This window comes from Pantherophis guttatus, chromosome 6 (assembly GCF_059756535.1).
Source record: "Pantherophis guttatus breed Tessera chromosome 6, ASM5975653v1, whole genome shotgun sequence".
Taxonomy (NCBI): domain Eukaryota; kingdom Metazoa; phylum Chordata; class Lepidosauria; order Squamata; family Colubridae; genus Pantherophis; species Pantherophis guttatus.
In genome coordinates this window covers 23,411,797-23,434,154 of record NC_142068.1, presented here as the reverse complement: position 1 = coordinate 23,434,154, position 22,358 = coordinate 23,411,797, and the positions used below count along the sequence as shown (strand labels likewise).

The 22,358-nt window shown below is 32.0% G+C and overlaps 1 protein-coding gene across 2 annotated transcripts in view; it reads left to right on the top strand.

Annotated features, from left to right (window-relative positions):
- Positions 1 to 22,358, top strand: part of SMC4 (structural maintenance of chromosomes 4) — a 40,064-nt gene that overhangs the window by 6,464 nt on the left and 11,242 nt on the right. For both annotated transcript variants that reach the window (XM_034439101.3, XM_034439100.3), the window contains exons 6-17: positions 6,252 to 6,416; positions 6,714 to 6,841; positions 8,811 to 8,951; positions 9,336 to 9,486; positions 11,591 to 11,755; positions 13,419 to 13,652; positions 16,303 to 16,488; positions 18,653 to 18,814; positions 20,000 to 20,225; positions 20,318 to 20,397; positions 20,734 to 20,886; positions 21,643 to 21,769. In XM_034439101.3, the coding sequence (XP_034294992.2) occupies positions 6,252 to 6,416; positions 6,714 to 6,841; positions 8,811 to 8,951; positions 9,336 to 9,486; positions 11,591 to 11,755; positions 13,419 to 13,652; positions 16,303 to 16,488; positions 18,653 to 18,814; positions 20,000 to 20,225; positions 20,318 to 20,397; positions 20,734 to 20,886; positions 21,643 to 21,769 (1,918 nt within the window). The remainder of the gene's footprint in view (positions 1 to 6,251; positions 6,417 to 6,713; positions 6,842 to 8,810; positions 8,952 to 9,335; positions 9,487 to 11,590; positions 11,756 to 13,418; positions 13,653 to 16,302; positions 16,489 to 18,652; positions 18,815 to 19,999; positions 20,226 to 20,317; positions 20,398 to 20,733; positions 20,887 to 21,642; positions 21,770 to 22,358) is intronic.

The window sequence follows — 22,358 nt, the reverse complement described above, 5'->3', positions numbered from 1 at the left end:
GTCAAACCTAGTTTTTTCTACATTATAAATTTTAAATTAATAAGCAGGGATTAATTGAATAAATAATGACAAAGAGCATTTCCTTAAAACTACAAATGGTATTTTATTAAAACCTTATGGAATAATTTTAAAATAACTAAAATTCTATTTAGAAGATTTTGAGTTTTTTTATACAGAAGCAAATAGAAATATTTGTAAGGTTTTGCAGTACAGAGAAAGTTATATGAGTTTCAAATGCTCAAGTCAAGTCTGTCCCTAGACTCAGAACTTTGAGCAGTTCTAACATTAGGAGTTAGTAAGGTTTAGCTAAAAAGTCTTTGTCCATGTACAGAGGCACTTATATGTCATAGGTGACCCAGGTGATGTCATATTTGTTTTATAGCTACTTTAAGTTATATTACTTAGTTGTACAATGCCATCCTTTAATTCTTAAGGAATGGGATCATGCAGGTGTGCATACAATATTTGGTTTAAGTTTTCTTTTTTTACTAATACTTTCCCTTTTCTTTTTACCAAATGTAAGCATAGCATCTAAATTATATTCTAAATCTAATAAACGTTAATCACACTGCTTTTATTGCTAAAAAGAAGAGTAATAATATCAAGATTTATATATCTTATATAGAGGCCTACTCATTCAGATAAATACACATACAGAATTCTCTACAATTTTACTTTACAAAATATGTTTTGTAATATGTGAAATATATTGCTAAATAGCATATATTCTGTACTATGAGTTAATAATAGCTGGTTCCTAATTTATTCTGAAATAAATAACGGGTATAACTTAATCTCCATAATTTAGAGGATTAATTTTGAAAGAAAATATTTCATTCTTGATTGAGCACATAATATTTTCCCTATGAGAGAGATAAAAATTGTAAAGTACAATTTTAAAAATGAAATAACTCCAAGTTAAGTTGTATACTGCTCTTATATGAATACAGTGTGTAGAGTTGGAGTATAGCCAACATACCTTTGTGACTATTGATAACATAAATAATTTCTAATAAGCAATAAGAAATTATTTTTGATGCTTATGCTTGATTTGAAAGTCAAACTAATCTATAGTTTTAGATTTTCAAGTCTTTTAGCAAAATATGAGCATTCAGGCTCAAAGATATTGCATATCTAAGTCTGAATTTGGTTGATTCTCTGAAACACTGTGCCTAATCAGAGAACACTTAAAGGCAGGAGGCTTTATTTTAAATCAAATGATTTAAGGCTATAGTCCTCTTGCAGTGTTCTTTGGGATTACTTTTAATAGAAAATGGGCTAACATTGATGAAAATGGAAAAAAAAAATAGCATGTAGGACTGCAGTATAAACCACTAAGGAAAATGGGCAAAAATGTAAGCAGTTTCTATTTGTGCTAATAATGCTGTATAAGAAATTGCATTTTAACTGCTTTATGTTATAAAAGTTGGTATTGTATATGTACACTGTTGCTACATACTTTTTCTATGATAAATTCATACTTTTAGAATATGACAGGGATAAATTGCTTTTTACCACTCTATTACAATCTTGTTGTAAGTTTAATATTGTAATTTAGAGTGCCCTCAGAATGTGCTTCAAGTTTTGGGGGATGCAGAGGAGATTGGAATAATAGTGAGAAATGGAATGAAGTACCATGTAATGTTTTTGCTTAGGGATGGGCCTAAGGAGTTTCTGAAATAGAATTATCAACTGCTTAAGTCCTTCTGGCTGATGATAAAATATGTCGGGAACTGCTTTAGTTGACTAGAATTGCACATGGTAATAATAAATCAAGCATGGCAGTTTAAAATCACATTCTCAGGTAGGATACATAACATTTATAGAAAGCCATCTTGGTGGGTTTTGTAGAATTATATAGGTGAACCATAGGATGTATTTTGGAGCTGGAATTGATTATGATTTGGTGGCCTTTGGCTAATAGAATTAGGATCATAACAGGTTTTGGCTAGAATCCAAAATAACCGTACATAAAAGGAAAAGATTTCCCTGAGGGAAGGATGTCCAGATTTTCTTTAGGTTGCAATTTACATTGTTGAATGTCCACTTAGTGATGACTGAGGAACAACAAGAGAAGGCCAAAAAATTAGCTAATATCTAAAACCTCTTGGATCCCCACAAAATGTACTATAGTAAATATGCTATAGTATGCCTGATTAGAAATCAGTTTTTTTCCAGTTATTCTTCCTTTATGCTGATCAACAGGATCTGGCACTGTACTATCTACTTAGTACTAGGTCATATGATTTATGGAGAGAGTGATGATTCAGTTTTAAGTTAATTAATTGGAGGCTTTGAATTAATATTTTTGTGCTAAAGTTACTATATATTTTGCTTTGCTTTTTAATGAAATTTAATGTTACATTTACAAGATTACATTAGGTTTAATGCATTCCAGACTTAAAAAATACTATATTTTAAATATTTTATAAAACCTTTAAAAATCTAAAAAAAATTCCAATAAATTTAGTTGGCAGGTTTCAGTGTTCCTGTTCTGCTAAATAATTTACAATGACATAAATATAATATGTTAAAGTGTTGTTTTTTTGAGAAGTAAGCTATTTTGATAAAACTTAAAAACACTTTAAAATGGTATTTACTAAATGGGGAAGTAAGATTATATTGTAGATTATATTATATTGTATAATAATATATTATTGTATGTTCGAGCCAAATTAGGCATGTGTTTTCTCAATTAAAACCAGAACATAAATAATTTATTGAAATTGGTGGTCACTCAAATGCAAAACCTTTGACTAGATTATGCTCAGGGCATTTTGATAATTCCTGTTGTCCAATGTATATGTTCAGTACAAAATTTTTATTAACTGTTTATATTTGCAAAGATGTATTTAAGCCATAATTATATAAAAATACTTCAGAGTGTGTGTTAGTGAATTCATCTAGACTTAGTTATAAGATATTACACAGAATCATATAATATAACTATCAGAAGGGCCTTTGAGATAATATATTCCAGCTCTCTGCAAGTAGCCCTGTAACAGCATTCCCATTGGATGAACTCTATTTAAAACCCTCCAATCTATTACCCCCTGAGGCATTCTGTTCTGTTTTTGAACAGGTCTTAGATTTTTTTTCATGATGTCCAATCTAAATGTATCTTTTTGTAATTTTAATTCATTATTTTTTATCCTGCCTTCTGGAAAACTGAACCGTTCTGTCCTGGCTTCTACATGGTAACCTCTCATAGTAAGAAACAGATATGTAGATATGTTTCTCTATGGTCTTGTTTTTTTAAAGATTAATTTGCTAAATTTTGTTATCCTGGCTCTTTACCATCTTGGTTGTTGTGTTTTTCCTAAACTGCAGTTCCAGAACTGGATGTATATTTTTTTTTATTCAACATTTTTATATTCACCACTTCTAAATAAGATGTAATGTGATCAAATGTAGCTTTCCACAGTAAAATTGTTTTTGAAAAGCACTATTCCGAAGGATGTGGTATAGCTTCATTAAGTCAGTTACACAGAGCCCACCTGTTAAATGAAAGCTTTTTGCTAGTTAACTTTTGTATATCTCTGCAGGCTTCCTAATTCTTAAAATATGGGTATATGTGATATATCTACAGTGGAATATTAAGGGTATGCATGAAATGGAAAATATGTTTTGTTTTAAATCTAAAATAAACTTTGAGCATTCCCCCACTACTGTATATTCTGAATAGTTCGTGTAGCAGCCTGTCTGTTTCCTATCTTCTCACTGTCTTCCTCCCTGCTCATCTCTGTTAGTGCACCCAATTCCTGCAAAGATCCAAGCAGTAGGAATATTAATGAGAGCAGAAATATCCTACTAGTCCATTTGCCCCTGACCTTCCTAATCTCCTTCTCACTTCTCCTTCTCATGGCCACTGATTGCTCAGCTTTTTTCCTGTTTTTATCCCCTCAACAATTTCTGCCTGGAACAACTGTTCCATTTCAAAAACAAAATAACCCAGTTTCAATTTGTATACAGAAAAAATATCCAAAATTCTAGTTTTGGTATGGACCATCTAATATGCACTCATATGCTGCTCATATGCAGGTCTTTTTAACCATGAGCAATAAAGGATCCGTATCAAATTTAGGATAATTTATAATTTACCTGCAAAGATTGCAAGTCATGCTGAAGCTTTATTCAGTTTAAACATGACTAAGTAGCCATAAATTGCTCACAATTTCATTAAACTTGATAAGCACATTCTTAACTTTTTTCCATAGAGTAAAATTACTTTAAAATGCTGGATTGTGATCAGATTACGTCATTTTCTTTTCTTTTATAATATGATTATAAGAAATAAAAAATAAATATTTCTATAAAAAAGAATAGGAAATAATATTTTGTCAAGTTGTGTAAATGTTTTGATAATTGTTTTTCTTTATAATATGAATATACTACTTTAAACATACTCTTTTCCTATTTTAAAAACAATTACTGTTTCTGTAAAATTAATATTTTTGCTTCAAACTAAAATACAGAATCTATAGATTTAAATAGACACAAAAAGTTTATTGAATGAGAACTGTACTAAAATCAGAATTTTCTCACCTCCAATATGTACATTCAACTATATTTAGAATTTTTAAAAAAATTCTCTGGAAACTCATTACACTTCCATGTGATACCAGTAAAATTTTCCTCTCTGTGTATTTGTGTCAGAAATAGGACTGTACAAATCTTAAAAGATAACTATGGAAAAATTGTTTTTTAGTATCTGCAGTGTTATATACTAGAATCTTGAGAAATATAGCTATTGTTGACATCCAAATAAAAGAAGAAAAATTCCAAGAATTTCATCATCCATTTTCTTCTAGGTGCAAATAAGATATGAAGTATATTAGTCTGAATCATTCAAATATAAATGTAAAAAAAAAATCAAATATTTGCCATTTTTGTTGCCAGTTATGAACTTATGATATATATTTTATGGTTTAGGATATAGTAACACCTCCGCAATATATATTTTTTATCATCCTGGGAAGATGTTATTATTCAAAATATGCTGGTGGGTCTTGTATCTGCAAATTCTTGGGTTGCTATCCTCAGTTATAGACAGACACCTGCCAGTAGTCCTATACAACAACCGTTATTGTACTGTAAGGTTATTTCTCAGATCTGTATTTTTATAGATGTGTACATCTAAGGAAGTATTACTTAAATTCAAAAGGAATTATTTGTTATAGTTCTTTTTAAATAATCTTTACTAGTTGAAAAATAATCCATTATGTATGGTTATTATGAAAACTAGGATGTAACTCAGATCAATATTATTTCAGGAATAATATTTATTGAAGGCAAGAAACTGTTGCATATCACTTATCTTGTAAAAGCAGTTATCAAGTCAGGTCATGTTTCATCCTGATTTATAACCAAAATCCCAACCTTAATTGTGGTCGTAAATCAAGGACTACTTGAATGATGGGTGCACAGGTAGATGCTTCTCTATTCTTGAATTTACCTGTTAAACCAAAATGATCTACTAAGAATATTCTTACTATATTATTTGAATATCAAAATTTTTAAAATTGATTTATTCATTCTGTAATAGTGATTTTAATGGAGGTACAGTAGAAAGATACAATTTCTGAACAGTATAATTTGCAGATTGATAGATCAATTATATTTAAAGATAGTAGAACAGAAGCTACAATTCTCAAATGAAATTAATATGTACCATTCCTGGCTGAATTGCAGTCACCAGTATAATTGTATCATAACTTGCTTTCAGTAACGGCTAGCTGCTAATTTTTTATTAAAAATATGTAGTCTTAGCCTTTAAAACTATTTTCTACACTGCCTAAGAGAATTTGTGGCCTTGATAATAGCTTGCAAACTGGAGGTGTCACTTCTCCCTTTGCTGAAATACCTATACTGGTGCTCTTTGGGTTCAATGTAATGCTTTTTAAAAGTCTTTTCTTTACACTTGTATTATTAGGTCTTCAGCAGAGCTCCTTTTGCAGGTTTTGTCATATGCTTAACACTGATAGACAACAAACTAAATATATTTGAGATTTGAAATGCACATGCAGACACACCAACTGAGAATCCTTGACAAATGTGTAAGAAACTAGGGAAAGCACATGACTTGAAGAAAAGATATTGCATAATGTTTTGTGCAAACTTAAGTACTAGCCTCCTGTTATGTATCTTTTCAATTAAGATTCCTTTGTGCAGGTATACCAGTATTTTTTGTTAGTTATATTTGCAATTTTGGTTAAAGCTCTTGCAGATTCTTTTTATTTAATACCTTGTAGGGAGAAGTGGAACAAATAGCAATGATGAAACCAAAAGGGCAGAATGAGCATGATGAAGGTATGCTTGAATATTTAGAAGATATAATAGGATCAGGACGATTGAAAGAGCCTATTCAAACATTATGTCGAAGGGTGGAGATATTAAATGAACAAAGAGGTGAGAAGGTGAGGCTATAAATTAACAGATTATTCTAAAGTTAGTTTTAATTTTAAATTATAAATGTAAATTTAAATTATAAATCTAATATGCTTGTCATATTATGCAATGCAGATACTTTTTCTGAGTTGCAACAATCTAAATGCTATAAAAGTGAAGTATCTGGAATGTTCTTGCTTTCATGTGAAATTACTGCATGCAAACTCAAGCTAAACCCTTCATGATTTTTATACAGTGAATTTGTGAAAACTCATTAAGTAGGTATAGCTATTGCAAAATAGCTTAAATCTGTATGTTTTGTCTAGTTAAACAGAGTTAAAATGGTGGAAAAGGAAAAAGATGCCTTGGAAGGAGAACGGAATAAAGCAGTTGAATTTCTTTCTTTGGAAAACAAAATGTTTAAAGAAAAAAATAAAATCTGTCAATACTACATGTAAGTAGCATCATTTTGGAAAACATAGAATGGGATGAATCAAATGAGCATGATATGGACATCATATCTATTCAAATATGTGTTTAATTTATATTTATGGAAAGATTAAATGTGGAAAATGTATTCTACAGTAGTTTCTTTAGACAGCTAGTAAAACCTACAATATATCAGAGAAAAGGAATAGAATAGAATAGAAAACAGAGTTGGAAGGGACCTTGGAGGTCTTGTAGTCCAACCTCCTGCTCAGGTAGGAAACCCCATACTATTTCAGGCAAATGGTTGTCCAATCACTTCTTTAAAACTTTCAGTGTTGGAGCATTCACAACTTCTGGAGGCAAGTTGTTCCACAAATATTGTTCTGAGCCCAGAACAGGACAGCTTTATTAGAAATATTTCAGTGGAATGTTCTGAGTTGATTGTATTCCAGCATAACAAAACTCAGTGTGTTGAATCTTCAATCACATATAACAGGGAAACTTGAAACAAGCCTCTTGTTTCTTTGTTTTTCATCATTGAGTCACAAAAGTTGATGTAAGAGTCTACTGTGTGTTATATGCTACCTAACCTTCCAATCTAAAGAAAATACTGGTTAGAGGGGTTATTTATAAAATATATTATAAAACCCTTTTTGAAATCCAAGCAATAAATAAATAAATTCCCAGTAACAAGTACTGGAAAGAAAAAATAATAATCTTTTTACTGCTTGGCCTGCCTAGACAGATAATCAGAAATGAACTCAGCAAAGAATTTAATTGTTGAATTTATTTCAACAATGTCAACAATAGAAGCACATTTCTTTGGTTGTATGTGGCTTTTCCTAATGTATATATTTAGACTTTGTGTAGCTTTCTGATTTCTGAACTTTCCTGCAAAGCTGAATGTAAATGACAAATTTCAGTTCATTAGTCTGAAATTACAACAGTTTTGCAATGAAATGCACAATGTTCAAATTTGCATTTGATAAACTGCTTAAAAAGCATAATGCACACAGAATACATTGATATAGCACATATGACATATTACAACTAATGAATTTTATAGTAGCAAATTTAAAAACAGTAAAGTTATCAATGAAGCAGGCAATAGTATGTGCTGAAATGACTTTTCTTCACCTGTCATTATCTAAGTATTGTCAGATTGTCAGAAGTATTGTGGGGGTGTTACTTGGAACTCTGACAAGTATAACCATTGGTGACAGGTATGAAATGAAAACTTTGCTTTTTATTGGCTGATCTCTTCAAGTTGCCATAGCTTGAAAGTATTTTTAAAAAAACCCCGTGGGTTATTAGGTCATTAGAAAGAATGTGGAATGAAACATCCTGTAATATTCTGAGCTCAGAACAAGCTTGGAACATTTCAAACAGCTGTTTCAAGATGGGAAAGCTTTGCACACTTCTGATACAAATTGTATTACTTTTTTATTCTACCAAGCTACTAGTGATCATGTTGTATTTTAGTGTAATATTGATACATTTGGTTGGTTTGGCTTCTGTAATTATTACAATTTGTGTATATTTTATTGTGTATTATTTTGGCACTAATTGATTAAATAAAAACTTCAAAAAATAATGTTAGACTACACCCTTAGCTCAGTGTTACTGATTCTTTTGAAATGTTAAAATATGTGTTCTGTTTAATCCACTTCACCAAAACATAGCAAATACATTGGGTTGGATCAGTGTTTGGGTTTACTTTCACTTTGTTAAGCAGTGTGGAAAACATTAGTAAATTACTCATTGGATTGGAGTTGTTGATTATAAGATGGGTGGCATCTGAAAGGTCCTAAAGTTTCAGGTAGTGTTGGTTCATCTATGTTGCTTAATTAGAATTGTTTCTAATTAATCTCCTTAAACTGGACAATGAAATCCAATATAGACATTAGTTTGCTTTAACTCTGAATATGTCAAAGCAGTCAGGTAACTTTAGATAAAATCAATTTTATCCAATATCGGATGTCTTTCTTTTTTAGTTATGAATTACAGAAGCGGATATATGACCTGGAAGCACAGAAAGGAAAAATACAGGAAGACACTAAAGAAGTTAATGAGAAGAGCAGCAAACTGGCAGATGAAATGAGAGATAAGAATGAGGCTCTGAAAGAAGTAGAAAAGTAAACATTAATTCTATTATTTGGCAAAACTTAGCAATATTTGAAGGAGTGCTGTGTTCACCACTGATGCATTATGGGTAACAAGTGTGACTTTTTTATCTTTTGTAAAAATGATGAAAATAAAATTTATTGGTTCATTTGAGGGTTTCCCAAACAGGTGTACCTCCCTAACCCTAACCCTTGGGGAGGTGCAGATAAAGTTCAGGAGAGGCATAAAGAAGTTAGTTAGATCTTTCTCAAAAGTTTCATTGTATTATGTTCATTTTGATGTTTATATTTTTAACAGGAGGTATATACAATAAGATTACAATAAAAGGTGTGTACACAAAAAGGATTATGCTCTTATTCTAATACAGTGGTGGTTGTTATATTTACCCTTTTTAGGAAACTCAATGAAATCACAGCATTTATTGAAGAAAATAAAAATAAATTTAACCAGCTGGATTTGGAGGATGTTCAAATAAGGGAAAATCTAAAACATGCAAAAAGCAAATCAAAGAAACTAGAGAAGCAGCTTCAGAAGGATAAAGAAAAGGTATAACTGCAACTTCATTATGGCTTTTCAAGGAGAAAAAAATCTATTTAGTTGCCTCTAGATTGTGTAATGTAAAAATATGACCAGAAAGACAAATTCTGCTACTGCTGCAGTGAAATCCCAGAGTGAAAGAGCTTTGTGATCATAGCTGAATTCCTTTCTATAACTTTGGTCTCTTTGTTCAGTTTTGTCCCAGTTGCTTCAATCAGGAAATTAATCTTATTCTCATATCCTAGTGCAATTATGACTGTAAAAGATAGATCTCTATTTAAAAGTTTGCTACTCTAGCCCAGTCTCAACTTTAGACAGTCTTTATTTCTTTATCTGTAGGCATGTGATTTTAGGCAGATTCTATACATATTTGTTAATAATAAAGTTAGCATTAGTATTTAATAACATTTTAGGATTATATCCAAACTCTAAATAATATAAACTGAGTAAACATGACTAAGTTGTATCTATGTGGAGAATATATACATACATACGGAAATTTGCAACAGTCACATTTTTAATTCACAGTTTACATGTGCCTTATAATATTCCAAACCACTGACAATAGATAAGAAAGATATTAAATAATGAATCTGTAGCCAAGTATCAATTCAGATGGATATGATAGATTGACCAGGTTGCCAAATTAAACAGCTATTTTAGCATAAGTATATTAAAGTGACCAAAAAACCCCAACTCCAAACCAAACAACCTTCCTGCAATAAGAAGTTGGATTATTCCACTGAGAAGATTCCTTCTTATCATAGGCAAGAACAATTTAATTTTTTTAGGCTGTCTGTGTTCATACTTGATTCAGTTTATTTCCTTTGGGAAACATATCAACATACAGTAATTACTATGAAATCTCTATTAGCCTAATCTCACTGCACTGGATTACATGAACTGGAACCAAATATCTGAAGTGATTTGTGAAATGGCATGGATCATTTGCACAATGACATCATTCAAATGAATCATTAGTTGACATTTGTAAGCATTTGTGTGATGTCATTATGCAAATGAAACAATTACTTTGATGTCATTTGTGTTTAAGAGGAATTCTTAACTAGCAGACATTTCTTCCATGGGATAGTTCATTGAAAATAGGTTTCACTTATGGTTTCTGTATAGTTCATTGTTTTGGTTAGGTTTTATATTTACATTTATATAAATATTTATATAGCATGCATATATACGTTTTACTACAAAAACATGGGCATACATCTGAATTAAAGCAAAGTGACTGTAAAATGTTTAGACTAGTTACTATTTCTGGCAAACCAATTATTAATGATGTGATGTGATTCTGAATGAGTAAAGTATTATGAACTAAATAATCCTGTTACCCATTGGGTTAGCCTTTGAAAGAATGATAACGTCATCTGATATGATTAAAATATTAAATTTTAAGCTGATCATATGTGTTTTACCCAATGCTGGCCAGTCTGTGATAATCTAAGAAGAGTATGTATCAAAGATAATTGTAGTGGCAAACAAACTTTAATAATGAATCAACATATAAATGATCACGGGCAGGCTTCCCCATTTGATTTTGCTTGTAGGAAACTGGCAGGGCATAGTGAACAAGTGACTGGGGACACTGAACAGACACAAATTTGTGAATCAAATGTCTAAACTCTGGAATTTTCAACTCCAGTGGACTTTTTATGCATTCTTTAAGTTAGCTGATTTTAAAGTTTTCGTACTGTAAGTATATAGATAAAATGTCTTGCGGAAAGAAGTACACCAGCATAGAATGCCTGTCTGTTTTAGGATGCATTGTGCAAAAATTATGGTATATATTCTTATTCATGAATAGGATATGCTAATCTTGCTGCATAAATTATAATGTGTACAAATAGATCTTATATTTAGATACTACATATGTCTTTTGATAAAGACAACTAATGAGCAATATCCAAAGCTTACATAAGTAGGCTTCTACTTGCTTGTAGGGACTTATTCTCCTAATAATGCTTTACATTTTAAAAGTGTCTCCTAATCTTCCAGAATAGGTTTGGGTGATTCTGTAGAATCTGATTGTAAATTTTCATAAAACTTTTTTAAAGTGGGGAATTGTTCCATTGCAAAAGTAATGTTAGACTTCTCATAGATAGAAGACTTCAGAACTGTACCTGCTAGCAGTGAATCTGCAATTACTGAAGCAACAGCTAAGAGAGAAAATCTAGAAAAAGAAAAAGAAAAAGCAGAAGAAAAACTAAAAGAAGTTATGGACAGTCTTAAAAAGGAAACTCAAGGACTGCAGAAAGAGAAAGAGGTTTGTGTTAACACATCTACTTACCTATCTACCTATCTCTTAAAAAAATAAAATAGTGTTTGGTTTTCAAGTACCATTCATGTAGCAGTAAATTCATCATGTGATGAAATATTCTTTTGATTACTATATACCATATTGTTTTGATTACTATGGCACTATATTTTATTTATGAAATATGTTGCAGCACTAATGTAATCAATACATCATTCTTTTAAAAAAAACATTCTGGTTGTTTTTTTTAGGACAGATTGAATGATTATGAGATGATACTTCTCTATGTAGATACATATACAGACATGGAAGTTTTGAAAAAAGCTGGACTTGAAAAGAATATCAAGCCCATAAATTATACTTATTATTTATATTCCCTGGTGAGACCACACTTCCAATACCTGTCCAGTTGGTCATCATATACAAAAAAGATGTTGAGATCCTAGAAAGTGTGCAGAGAAGAGCAACAAAGATGATAAGGGATATGAAGGCATTAAGCTTCTACTGAGACATAATTTTGTGATGAAGCTCTGTGCAGGCAGCTAAAATAATGTGTGTGTTTATCTGGGCTTTTTTTACTTGTCATTTCTTGCAATAAATGCATAAGAATAGAACAGAATAGAATTCTTTATTGGCCAAGTGTGATTGGACACACAAGGAATTTGTCTTGGTGCATATGCTCTCAGTGTACATAAAAGAAAAGATACATTCGTCAAGAATCATAAGATACAACACTTAATGATAGTCATAGGGTACAAATAAGCAATCAAATCATATTAGGAAACGGTCAATATAAATCGTAAGTATACCAGCCACAAGGTTACAGTCATAAGTGGGAGGAGATGGGTGATAGGAACGATGACAAGATTAATAGTAGTGCAGACTATATATATAGATGGGCAGTGCTCATTTCCATTACAAAGCCGAAGAGCCAGTGCTGTCTGAAGACGTCTCTGTTGTCATGTGGCCGGCATGACTAAATGGCAAAGACGCACGGAACACTGTTACCTTCCCACCAAAGGTGGTCCCTATTTTTCTATTTGCATTTTTTATATGCTTTCAAACTGCTAGGTTGGCAGAAGCTGGGACAAATAACGGGAGCTCACCCAGTTATGCGGCACTAGGGATTTGAACCGTTGAACTGCCAACCTTTCAATCGACAAGCTCATCGTCTTAGCCATTGAGCCACTGCATATATCTATATATAGATATATAGCATAAACATGAGAGCCTTACGTCTTGGAGGCTTTTATATAGATATATAGCATAAACATGAGAGCCTTACGTCTTGGAGGCTTTTCCTCTTGATCTTTAGTTGTTTAGTTGTTCTTTGGGAAAGTGAACAAACAGAGCCAATCAGGATTCTCATTGTTGGGAATGTTGGGAAATTCTCATCCCACAGTGGTCCTCCATCTGTTAACTAGACTATCATAACCATTGTCCCCTAGCTCCTCTGGTCATGATTTGATCGGCAAAGAAGGAAAAAAAATATTTTAAAGGCAACTCCTGAAGAAAGCATCTGTTTTTATTTAATTTTATTTATTTTTATATTCTATTGTAATAGAATGACATTTGGCAGAAATTGTTATTGAAAGTTGGAATGCACAGATATATTAATTTCTATAATAAGAAAACCCTTCTCTCCCCCCCTCCCCCCCGCCCCTCTCTTCAGGATAAAGAAAAAGAACTAATGGAATTCAGCAAAACAGTTAATGAAGCACGTTCAAATTTTGACATGGCCAAGTCAGAACTTGATCTGTATCTTAGTCGTCATAATACTGCAGTATCTCAGCTAAAAGCAACAGAAGATGCTCTTCAGGCTGCTTCAGGAACACTTAAAGAAAGATTAACTGCTATCAAAGAATTGGAACCAAAATTACCTCAAACAGAAAATGAGCTAAAGAAGGTCAGATTTTATTAAAACATCTTTATATTTTTGAAATATTTACCTTCATTTGTGGTGTTCTAGAAATCGGGGATGGGTAATTTTTTGACATTAAGAACTATGCTTTAAAAATAAATTCCTTAAAACAAACAAATGTTCTCTTTTAACGTTTAGAATGTACCATGTTTCCCTAAAAATAAGACCCTGTCTTATATTTTTTTGAACCCTGAAATAAGCGCTTGGCCTTATTGCCATGCGCTCAAAAGCCCAGTTGGGCTTATTATCAGGGGATGTACTGAATTCAGATGTACTCTAAACAAACATTTAAAGTGTCATGTGTTAGTTTACTTTGCTGATTCGCTTAGGAATAAGTTTATATTATTGTGAATTAAAGTTAAATGTCCAGAAATATACCTCAACATACATACCTGATTGTGAATCTTGACCCAGGTATCTCAGCAGTAACTTTTCACCAATAACAATTGAGACCATTCTTTGGGGGAGGCATTGGCCAATGTTTTATACTTCTTCCTTTAACTTATTTGGTTACTTAACTTAGCATCCACTGCAAAAAATAAAATAAAATTGTGAACATGGATTAATAACATAAATCCTAATGCAAAGACACCCTTTCTTAATACCCAACTGGACTGATGCAAATAGCAATGACAATTTCAATTCCCTCTGTAGTAGATGGAATGCTACTGAATCTGTGGACTCAGGCATGTGGCTTTTATAAGTACTGACCAAAACTGTAGAATAAGTTTCAGATGGCATTATAGCCATGTCATGTCATCTCCCCAGAATCCATCCAGAAGGGAAACTAGCTGTTCTGCAGCCCATAGACTAGTAATACAAAAACTTCAGTATTTGTTTTGTAGCTCTAGGAGCCTTTCCAGAATGACTGGACATTTAGGATGGAGGGATTTAAGGAACAAAATGAGGCTGCTAATTTTTCAAGAGTTTAAGGGCATTCATTTCATCCCTTAAAAACTCTTGATTCTTCCCTCCCCCTGAAATGGTCCTGGCCACAACTGTTTTTGAAATGCTATCCTTAACACAGCACACAAAACCTAGTGTGTATGGATGAGGGTCACATAGGACTTTTAAAGATTCTGGGCTTCCTTCAGGGCATCATAGCAAGAAGATCCCAGAAGTATTTATTACTCCTGAAGTGAAATTCTCTCTGACAGTAACTCCCAGTAGCACTCTTGAAAAGTAACATATTTTGTTAAGCAATTTATCACTTATGCTTAAAGCTTTCTTGATCTGCTTTAAACACTAGAAATTTCTTCCATGGGTATTACACAATGTTTTTTCTTTCAAATATTAAGAACTGTTACCAACCTACTAATGGGACTTCTCTGATACTTCTCATTCTTGTATATCATTCTTATCATTAATGTCTTTTTTCCATGGTAGACAAAGACATTTCCTTCTATTCTTGCACAAAAAATGGTTAAATTATAACAGTAGATATTTTCCCTTCTTTTAACCACTGTTTCTTTTTATGGGTTTCTTTTCCCCACTTTTCTATAAAGTAATGCTAAATTCATTATCCCAAAATTTGGCATGGGCTTTTTCTCTCATAGAAAGGTGGATTAAGTATTGACCTCGCTGATGTTGGTTATCCTGTTTTCATGTAAAAGGAGGATCTTCTTTGGTAATGGTAATTCTTGGGTTCTAATTTGTAGTTTTACATGTATGAACATAATCTAAATATATTGCAATAGATTCATCAATCCATTAAGATAATTGCAAAATGCTCCAGTTGAAAAATTTCCAGAGGATTCCTATAAATACATTAAGAAAGTGTAAACTAAATTAAAGTGTAAGGAAAAAAAACCCCTCAGAGTCTGGGTTTTTTTTTCAGGAAGCCTGCCCTAGCAATAGGGAGCCTACAATTTAGTTCTATTATATGTAACATCTTTACTCTCATAGTTTTGTTTTATCTATTGTTACTATTTAAATGGATTTGCAAAAATGTTTTAATTCCTGGGATTTTCTGTACTCTGTCCAGTCACTTTTGATGATATGGGCAGATGTATATTTGATTTATTTGATTTATAAACTTATATATTATAAATTTGGAATACTTATTTGACTAAATAAATAAGAGGAACAACAGAAAAATGATTTTATTAGCATTGTAATGAAAGATATGTGTCATATGTTTCAAAGTTCAGATATATTATTATGTATTACTTGACTGGTATGTCCTTTACCCAACTTATTTGTAGAATCATAAATGAAAAGTTATGAATATATCTGCAGCAATTCATGATGATCCCAAAATGATATGTATACAGTGATGTTATAACATAAATACTACCTTACATACTGCCATATTGATGCCCAAAGCAAATATATGTTATGGCATTTGTGTGATGTGACATATATATCATCATTTGCCTCCCCCTTGTGGAGACTTATACTTTCCATTTCTTATTCAAGAAGCTATACAATTAGTTTTTGGTAGAATTCCAACTTTTTAAAGTAGTTGTAAGTACAATTGTTTAGGTGGATTGGTTGTATAAGAAAGTTTTATTATAAAAATATTTTCTGATACTGTAATATAAGTTACTTATAAGTTTCCACCCAAGTAACTCGTTATGTTAAGTTTGTTACGCTACTTGTAGTATTAAAAAAACAAAGATGTCTTTCTTTTAAGAAAGAAAATGAATTGGATAAACTTATAAAGGAGGAGGCGGACCTGAAATATTACATTGGAGATCTACGTCAGAAAGTAGAAGAAGCAAAAAGTTCATTGGCAATAAATAAAAGTCGAGGAAAAGTTCTTGAAGCTTTGATTCAGCAGAAGAAATCTGGAAATATTTCTGGAATATATGGAAGACTTGTAAGCTGTTTTTTAAAATTATGATTTTGTAATTTTCCCCTCCTTTTTTGAACACTAATTTAGAGAAGAACTGTATTCATTAAGAAAATGTGTTAGCAGGGAATGGCTGGTCTTGATGAAGTTTAATTTGTGACCATTGCCAGGAAATTAAAGTACCTTCTTGCTAAGGAATTGCTGTCCTTATTAGTGATATATATCAGCATAAAGTGGGCTAGAGTCATTAAAAAATATAATGGATCTAAAATATCTTGATTTAGTGAAAATGAAAATCTAAAAAGAACTAGAAAAAGCTAGAAAACAAAAAGTTTGTTAAAAGCTAAACGTATATATACAAATCTTATAAGTAAATTCTTACTTATTGTACTATTAATTTTATTAATAAAATCAATAATAAAATCAATTAATAAATTGATTTTATTAAGAGTTTTGAAAACATTTAAATTGTAATTTACACGGAGTCTATGAAGGTATCCTATGACTTATCCATTATTGATATCTCATAAAACTCAGTTGTAAATCATATTATTGTACTTGGCAGCAATATTACCCTGTGTTTTTATTTGAAATCAGGCTGCATTTATCTACATTCTTATACACACATCCTTGCATGTACACAAAGTGGTGTGTTCCTTCAATACCGAAAAGGATTCAAATGTTGACTCAAACATCTTTAAGCTTCAGAGGATTTTGTTTTTATCTGCTGCAGAATTAATTGTGCATAAGATAAAGTTTCCCTTGAGTGAGTTCTATTACTGCTGTTATATGAAATCTCAGTGTTTTCCTGAGAGCAATAGGGAAGAGCTATGCTATTGCCATCTTCTGCATTTATTATATATTTTAACTTCTCATTCTAGCTTACTGTCTTGATTTTTCCTGGCAGTCTCTCATCCAAGTACTAAGTCCAATCCTGCAGGATCCAGGGACCAGAGGTTTAGTCTTCCGAGTTTTCAGATTCTCCTGGAACCCATCCTCAGGAAATTTGTATACCTTTTGGTGAGAGTGCACTCCAGCACAAGTCCAAAAGCTTGGAAAACTAAACCTCTGGTCCCAGTGACTGACCCAGATTGGATCTGCAACATTATCTTGGGATAGGTACCGTATATTTGCCTTCAAGTGCAATCCTGTTCAGCTTTTTCAAGATTTACTTCAGACAACAAAGTGCTGCCATTTGCTTTGATTGACAGTGCTTACACAACTTCAATTTATTTATTTGTTTGTTTGTTAACAAGGAAACAAGTATCATTATAGACATAGACATGGACACATGAAAAAATGACACAAGTAAATGGATATAAATAGGCAAAACATAGCCATAAACACATAAAATGATTACATATAATTGGGAACAGTAGGACAGGGATGGTAGGCAAGCTGGTGCACTTGTGCACGTCCCCTTAGGGACCTCTTAAGAAACGTGTAAGGTCCATGGTAGACAATTTAAGGTAAAAGGTATGGCGATTAGAGAAACTAACAACAGGATCAGGTAGAGTGTTCCAGACTTTTATTACTCTATTGCTGAAGTTATATTTTCTGCAATCAAGATTAGAGCGAATTACATTTAGTTTGTATCTATTGATAGGCCTTGTGTTATTGCGGTTGAAGTTAAGTCATTAACAGGTAGGATGTTAAGGTAGATAATCTTGTGTACTAAGCTTAGGTCGGAACGTAGACGGCATAGTTCAAGGTTATCCAGGCCTAAAATTTCAAACCTGATGGTATAAGGAATTTTATTGTGAGCAGAGGAGTTGAGTATGCTTCTTGTAAAATACCTCTGGACTCTCTCTAGTGTATTAATGTCCGAAATATGGTGTGGGTTCCAGGCAGGTGAGCAGTATTCAAGGATAGGTCTAGCAAAGGTTTTGTATGCCCTAGTTAGAAGTATAGCGTTGCCAGAGAGAAAACTTCGTAAAATAAGGTTGACAACTCTTAATGCCTTTTTAGCATTTAATTTATTTAAATTAAATGCACATTATTCTTTGGACTACTATTTACACACTCTAAATTTTAATAATGGAGTTTAGAACAGAATTTTTCTTAATGAAAATGAAATGTGTGTTTTATTGAAAGATATGGTATTTGTATGCTAATAAATATGCTTAGTATCAGATGTTAGTAATTTCAGTTTCTTACCTGGATACTAAATACTTTGATATTTTGCCAACAGGGTGACTTGGGAGCTATAGATGAAAAATATGATGTTGCAATATCATCATCATGCGGAGCATTAGATCACATAGTTGTTGATACTATTGATACAGCTCAAAAATGTGTTAATTTCTTAAAGAAGCAAAACATAGGAGTAGCAACATTTATAGCTCTTGATAAGGTTTGTATGGTTTTAATTTGTTCTAATTTTCTTGTAATTGGTGGGTTTTTTAAATTTAGAAAAATGATTTTATATTATAGCTCTAGTCAATAAATATTTTCCAGTGACTGATATTTAAAATAAAATTGGAACTATAATTTTAATGTCATTTTTATTATCTTGATACAGGAATTTTCTTGCCTTTAAACAAATAATTAACACCGATACTTTCATTTATGTATCCATTAAAAATATCCATGTTTTGAATAATTTTATGTGATCCTTTAATACCGGTAGAGCCTCCCATATACTTTACCAGTTGGTCAGAATATATTTTTTTAAAAATAAGCGGATTTGAACTATGCAAAATTTTGTTACCATTACTATTTTAATAAAAGCAGCTTTAGGTCTATGTCAACCATAGCTAGTCTTCGACTTATAACTGCAACTGGGACTGGAATTTCAGTCGTAAGTCGTGGCAATCATAAGTCAAGGCACTCTGTGAATGGATCCGATTTTATGACCATTTTTTATGGAAGTTACTAAGCAAATGAAGTGCTTGCAAGTACGAATCTCACAGTTAAGCAAATCAGATCGTCATAATCCCAGATCTGTTCTCCCAAATGGTTGCTTTCAGCCAGAATAAGCAGTAACGCCGGAAACTGGCAAATTCATAAATTGCAGTCGTGATCTTAGGTTGCTGTAATCACTTGTGAATGTGAGCCGGTTGCCAATCATCTGAAATGCAGCCATGTGATCATGGGCGTGGTGATGCAAGGTTTTATGACAACCGTAAGTGCTTTCCAAGACTGTAAATCACTCTTTCCAAGGGCAGCATAACTGAATGTTGTTAAACAACCAGTTGGAAGTTCACTGCTACCTGTAATTTTAGTTGTTCTTTGCTCATATCCTACACATTAAAATGCCCAGCACCCAGAAAAGTGGGACAAAACCTATAGCAAAATATTATTTTTTAAAGAAATTTTAATGGTATGCTCTCTGGATGCTGGGGCATTACAGGTTGCCCATTCTTTTGAAAAAAAATATTAAGATTGAATTGAAGAAAGCACTAAAAATGTTTTGTAGTATAATTACGATGCTAATAAAATCCATATAACTGAAGCTGTAGATGTGTATATATGAAGTGCTTATAATTTTTAAAATTATTAATCGATTGCTTTTGTAATGGTTTTCATTCTCCTCCAGATGGCAGTATGGGAGAAAAGCATGGGCAAAATTCAGACTCCTGAAAATATTCCTCGTCTATTTGACATGGTGAAAGTGAAAGATGAGAAGGTTCGCCAAGCCTTTTATTTCGCATTGCGTGATACTCTGGTAGCCAATAACTTGGATCAGGCCACCAGAGTAGCATTTGGAAAAGGCAATAGATGGAGAGTCATAACATTGCAAGGACAACTTATAGAACAATCAGGTACTTTTAAAAGTACAATAAAAAACAAAAACAAAGAAATTGAGTGTATATAGAAGGCTAGCATTTCTAATTTGTTTTTAATATTTCCATAGGAACAATGACTGGTGGTGGAGGGAGAGTAATGAAGGGTAGAATGGGATCCTCTGTTATAGTTGAAACATCTGAAGAAGAGGTTAGTAGACTGGATAGATGCTGAATACATATTTATTTGTATTACCTTTTTTATTATAACAAATCTCAAAAACGCCTTATCAAGAACTAAAATACCCACTTAACTAATACAAATAACTAATTCAATTTAAAGTGTAAGGGAAAGCAAACAAATGAATATCTATAGCTATCATATACAAAGCACTGGAAAAGTAATATTGAACATTTAAGTGCATCACAAATTTTAGAAAGCGGAGCATTTATGAATAAGATGACATCTACAAATAACTTCCTGACAACACTTTGCTTAACTTACTTAACATTTAACTTTTTTTTAACCTACATTTTATTTTTGCAGGTCTGTAAAATGGAATCACAATTGAAAAAAAAATCTCAAGAAGCCATGCTATGTCAGGAACAGAAAGCACAACTGGAGGAAATAATAGCAAAATTACATAAAAATATTAGAGAAATGAAAAACACTTTAGAAAAATACACTGCCAGCATAAAGGTAATAATAATTGTTTAGGTTGCATAGCTACAGTCTTTTTTAGAGGAAACTAAACTTGATGATCTTTTGAGATTTTGACACAGTCCTATTTAAAAAATACCACTCAAGGAAATAAATGCAAGATTCTGAACGTCAGAAAATAAAACAGTTCTTTTGAACCTGTACTTTACAGATGGTTCTAGAGACTGCCTTTCTACAGTGGTATTTTTGTTATTTAATGGAACTAATAAAAGACAACTATCTTCAGATTAAGTCATAATGTGGAGCTTTACAAGTTTAAATTCTTCATTTGGGAATGAGGTCGCCTAGGGCAGGGGTGGGCAAATGTGGCCCTTTTACAACCTGTGGACCCGCTGTCCACAGCTGTCTCAGGAATTCTGGGAGTTGAAGTTCACAGGTTGTAAAAGGGTCACATTTGCCCACCTTTGACCTAGGGTATGTAGAAATTTAATAAATGAATATATAAAATAAATTAGAATTTCAGAGCAGGTATGTGGATTAGGAATTATGAATTCATTTTAATACGCTTAAGTAGCAAGTGGACAAAAGGGATATTTTCATTTATTGACAATCATAAAATCGTATTTAAGAATAGTAGCTTGTGAGGAGTATTGGTCTGAAGTAAATTGAGAGTTTTCTTTCATGAGGATTATGCAGTACTCTTTGTTCTTTGTTCCTCTTTTTCTGAATGGTAATTGCACTGAGGGACTTAAATATTTTGGGTGAACTGCTAACATGCTTATTTTTATCTGTTAGAGTTTGATGGATCAAGAAGCTCACTTAAAAGTCCAGGTTAAAGAACTAGAAGCAAATGTAATTGCTTCTGCTCCCGATAAAGTCAAGCAAATAGAAATGGAGAAAAAATGTAATAACTTCAAAGAAGGTAAATAATCTTTTTTTGGGGGGGGGGTGTCTTTTTTATGTTGTTCAAAATTTTGAATTTTACTCTTGTTTTTCCCCCTATTCTATATAAATCCATTAAATGTTTTTGCCATTTTTAAAATCCTGGATTTGAATTGGTGTCATTTGAAATCAGTTCATCTTGCATAGTGATTTTTTTTGCCCTAAGTCATAACTAGGAATGTTTTAATCTTTTCTATATTTCAAGGCCTTGTTTTATTTCTTTCCATAATTTATAGCAATGGTCTCAAAATATATCCCTATTGCACCATGCCAAGTAAAGTCCTAAATATTTCAGTGGATTTTTTGTTATTTCAGTCAAGTCTCCTTTTTCACATTTTTTCCCCTCAGAAGTTAAGTGCCTGCTATTATGTTGTTTTCTTTTCATTGATTTTGTTGTCAGAAAACAAGCCAGAATGTTTAATTACTTTTATTAGCTCTCATAATAATTTATTTTCAAGCTTTATAAAACTGCCCAACCCAAACAGTTTGCTGTGAGCAGCATACAGCATAAACATACAATATATTTAAAAAAAAAAAGAATAAACAAAGAAAACCATATAAACAGACAA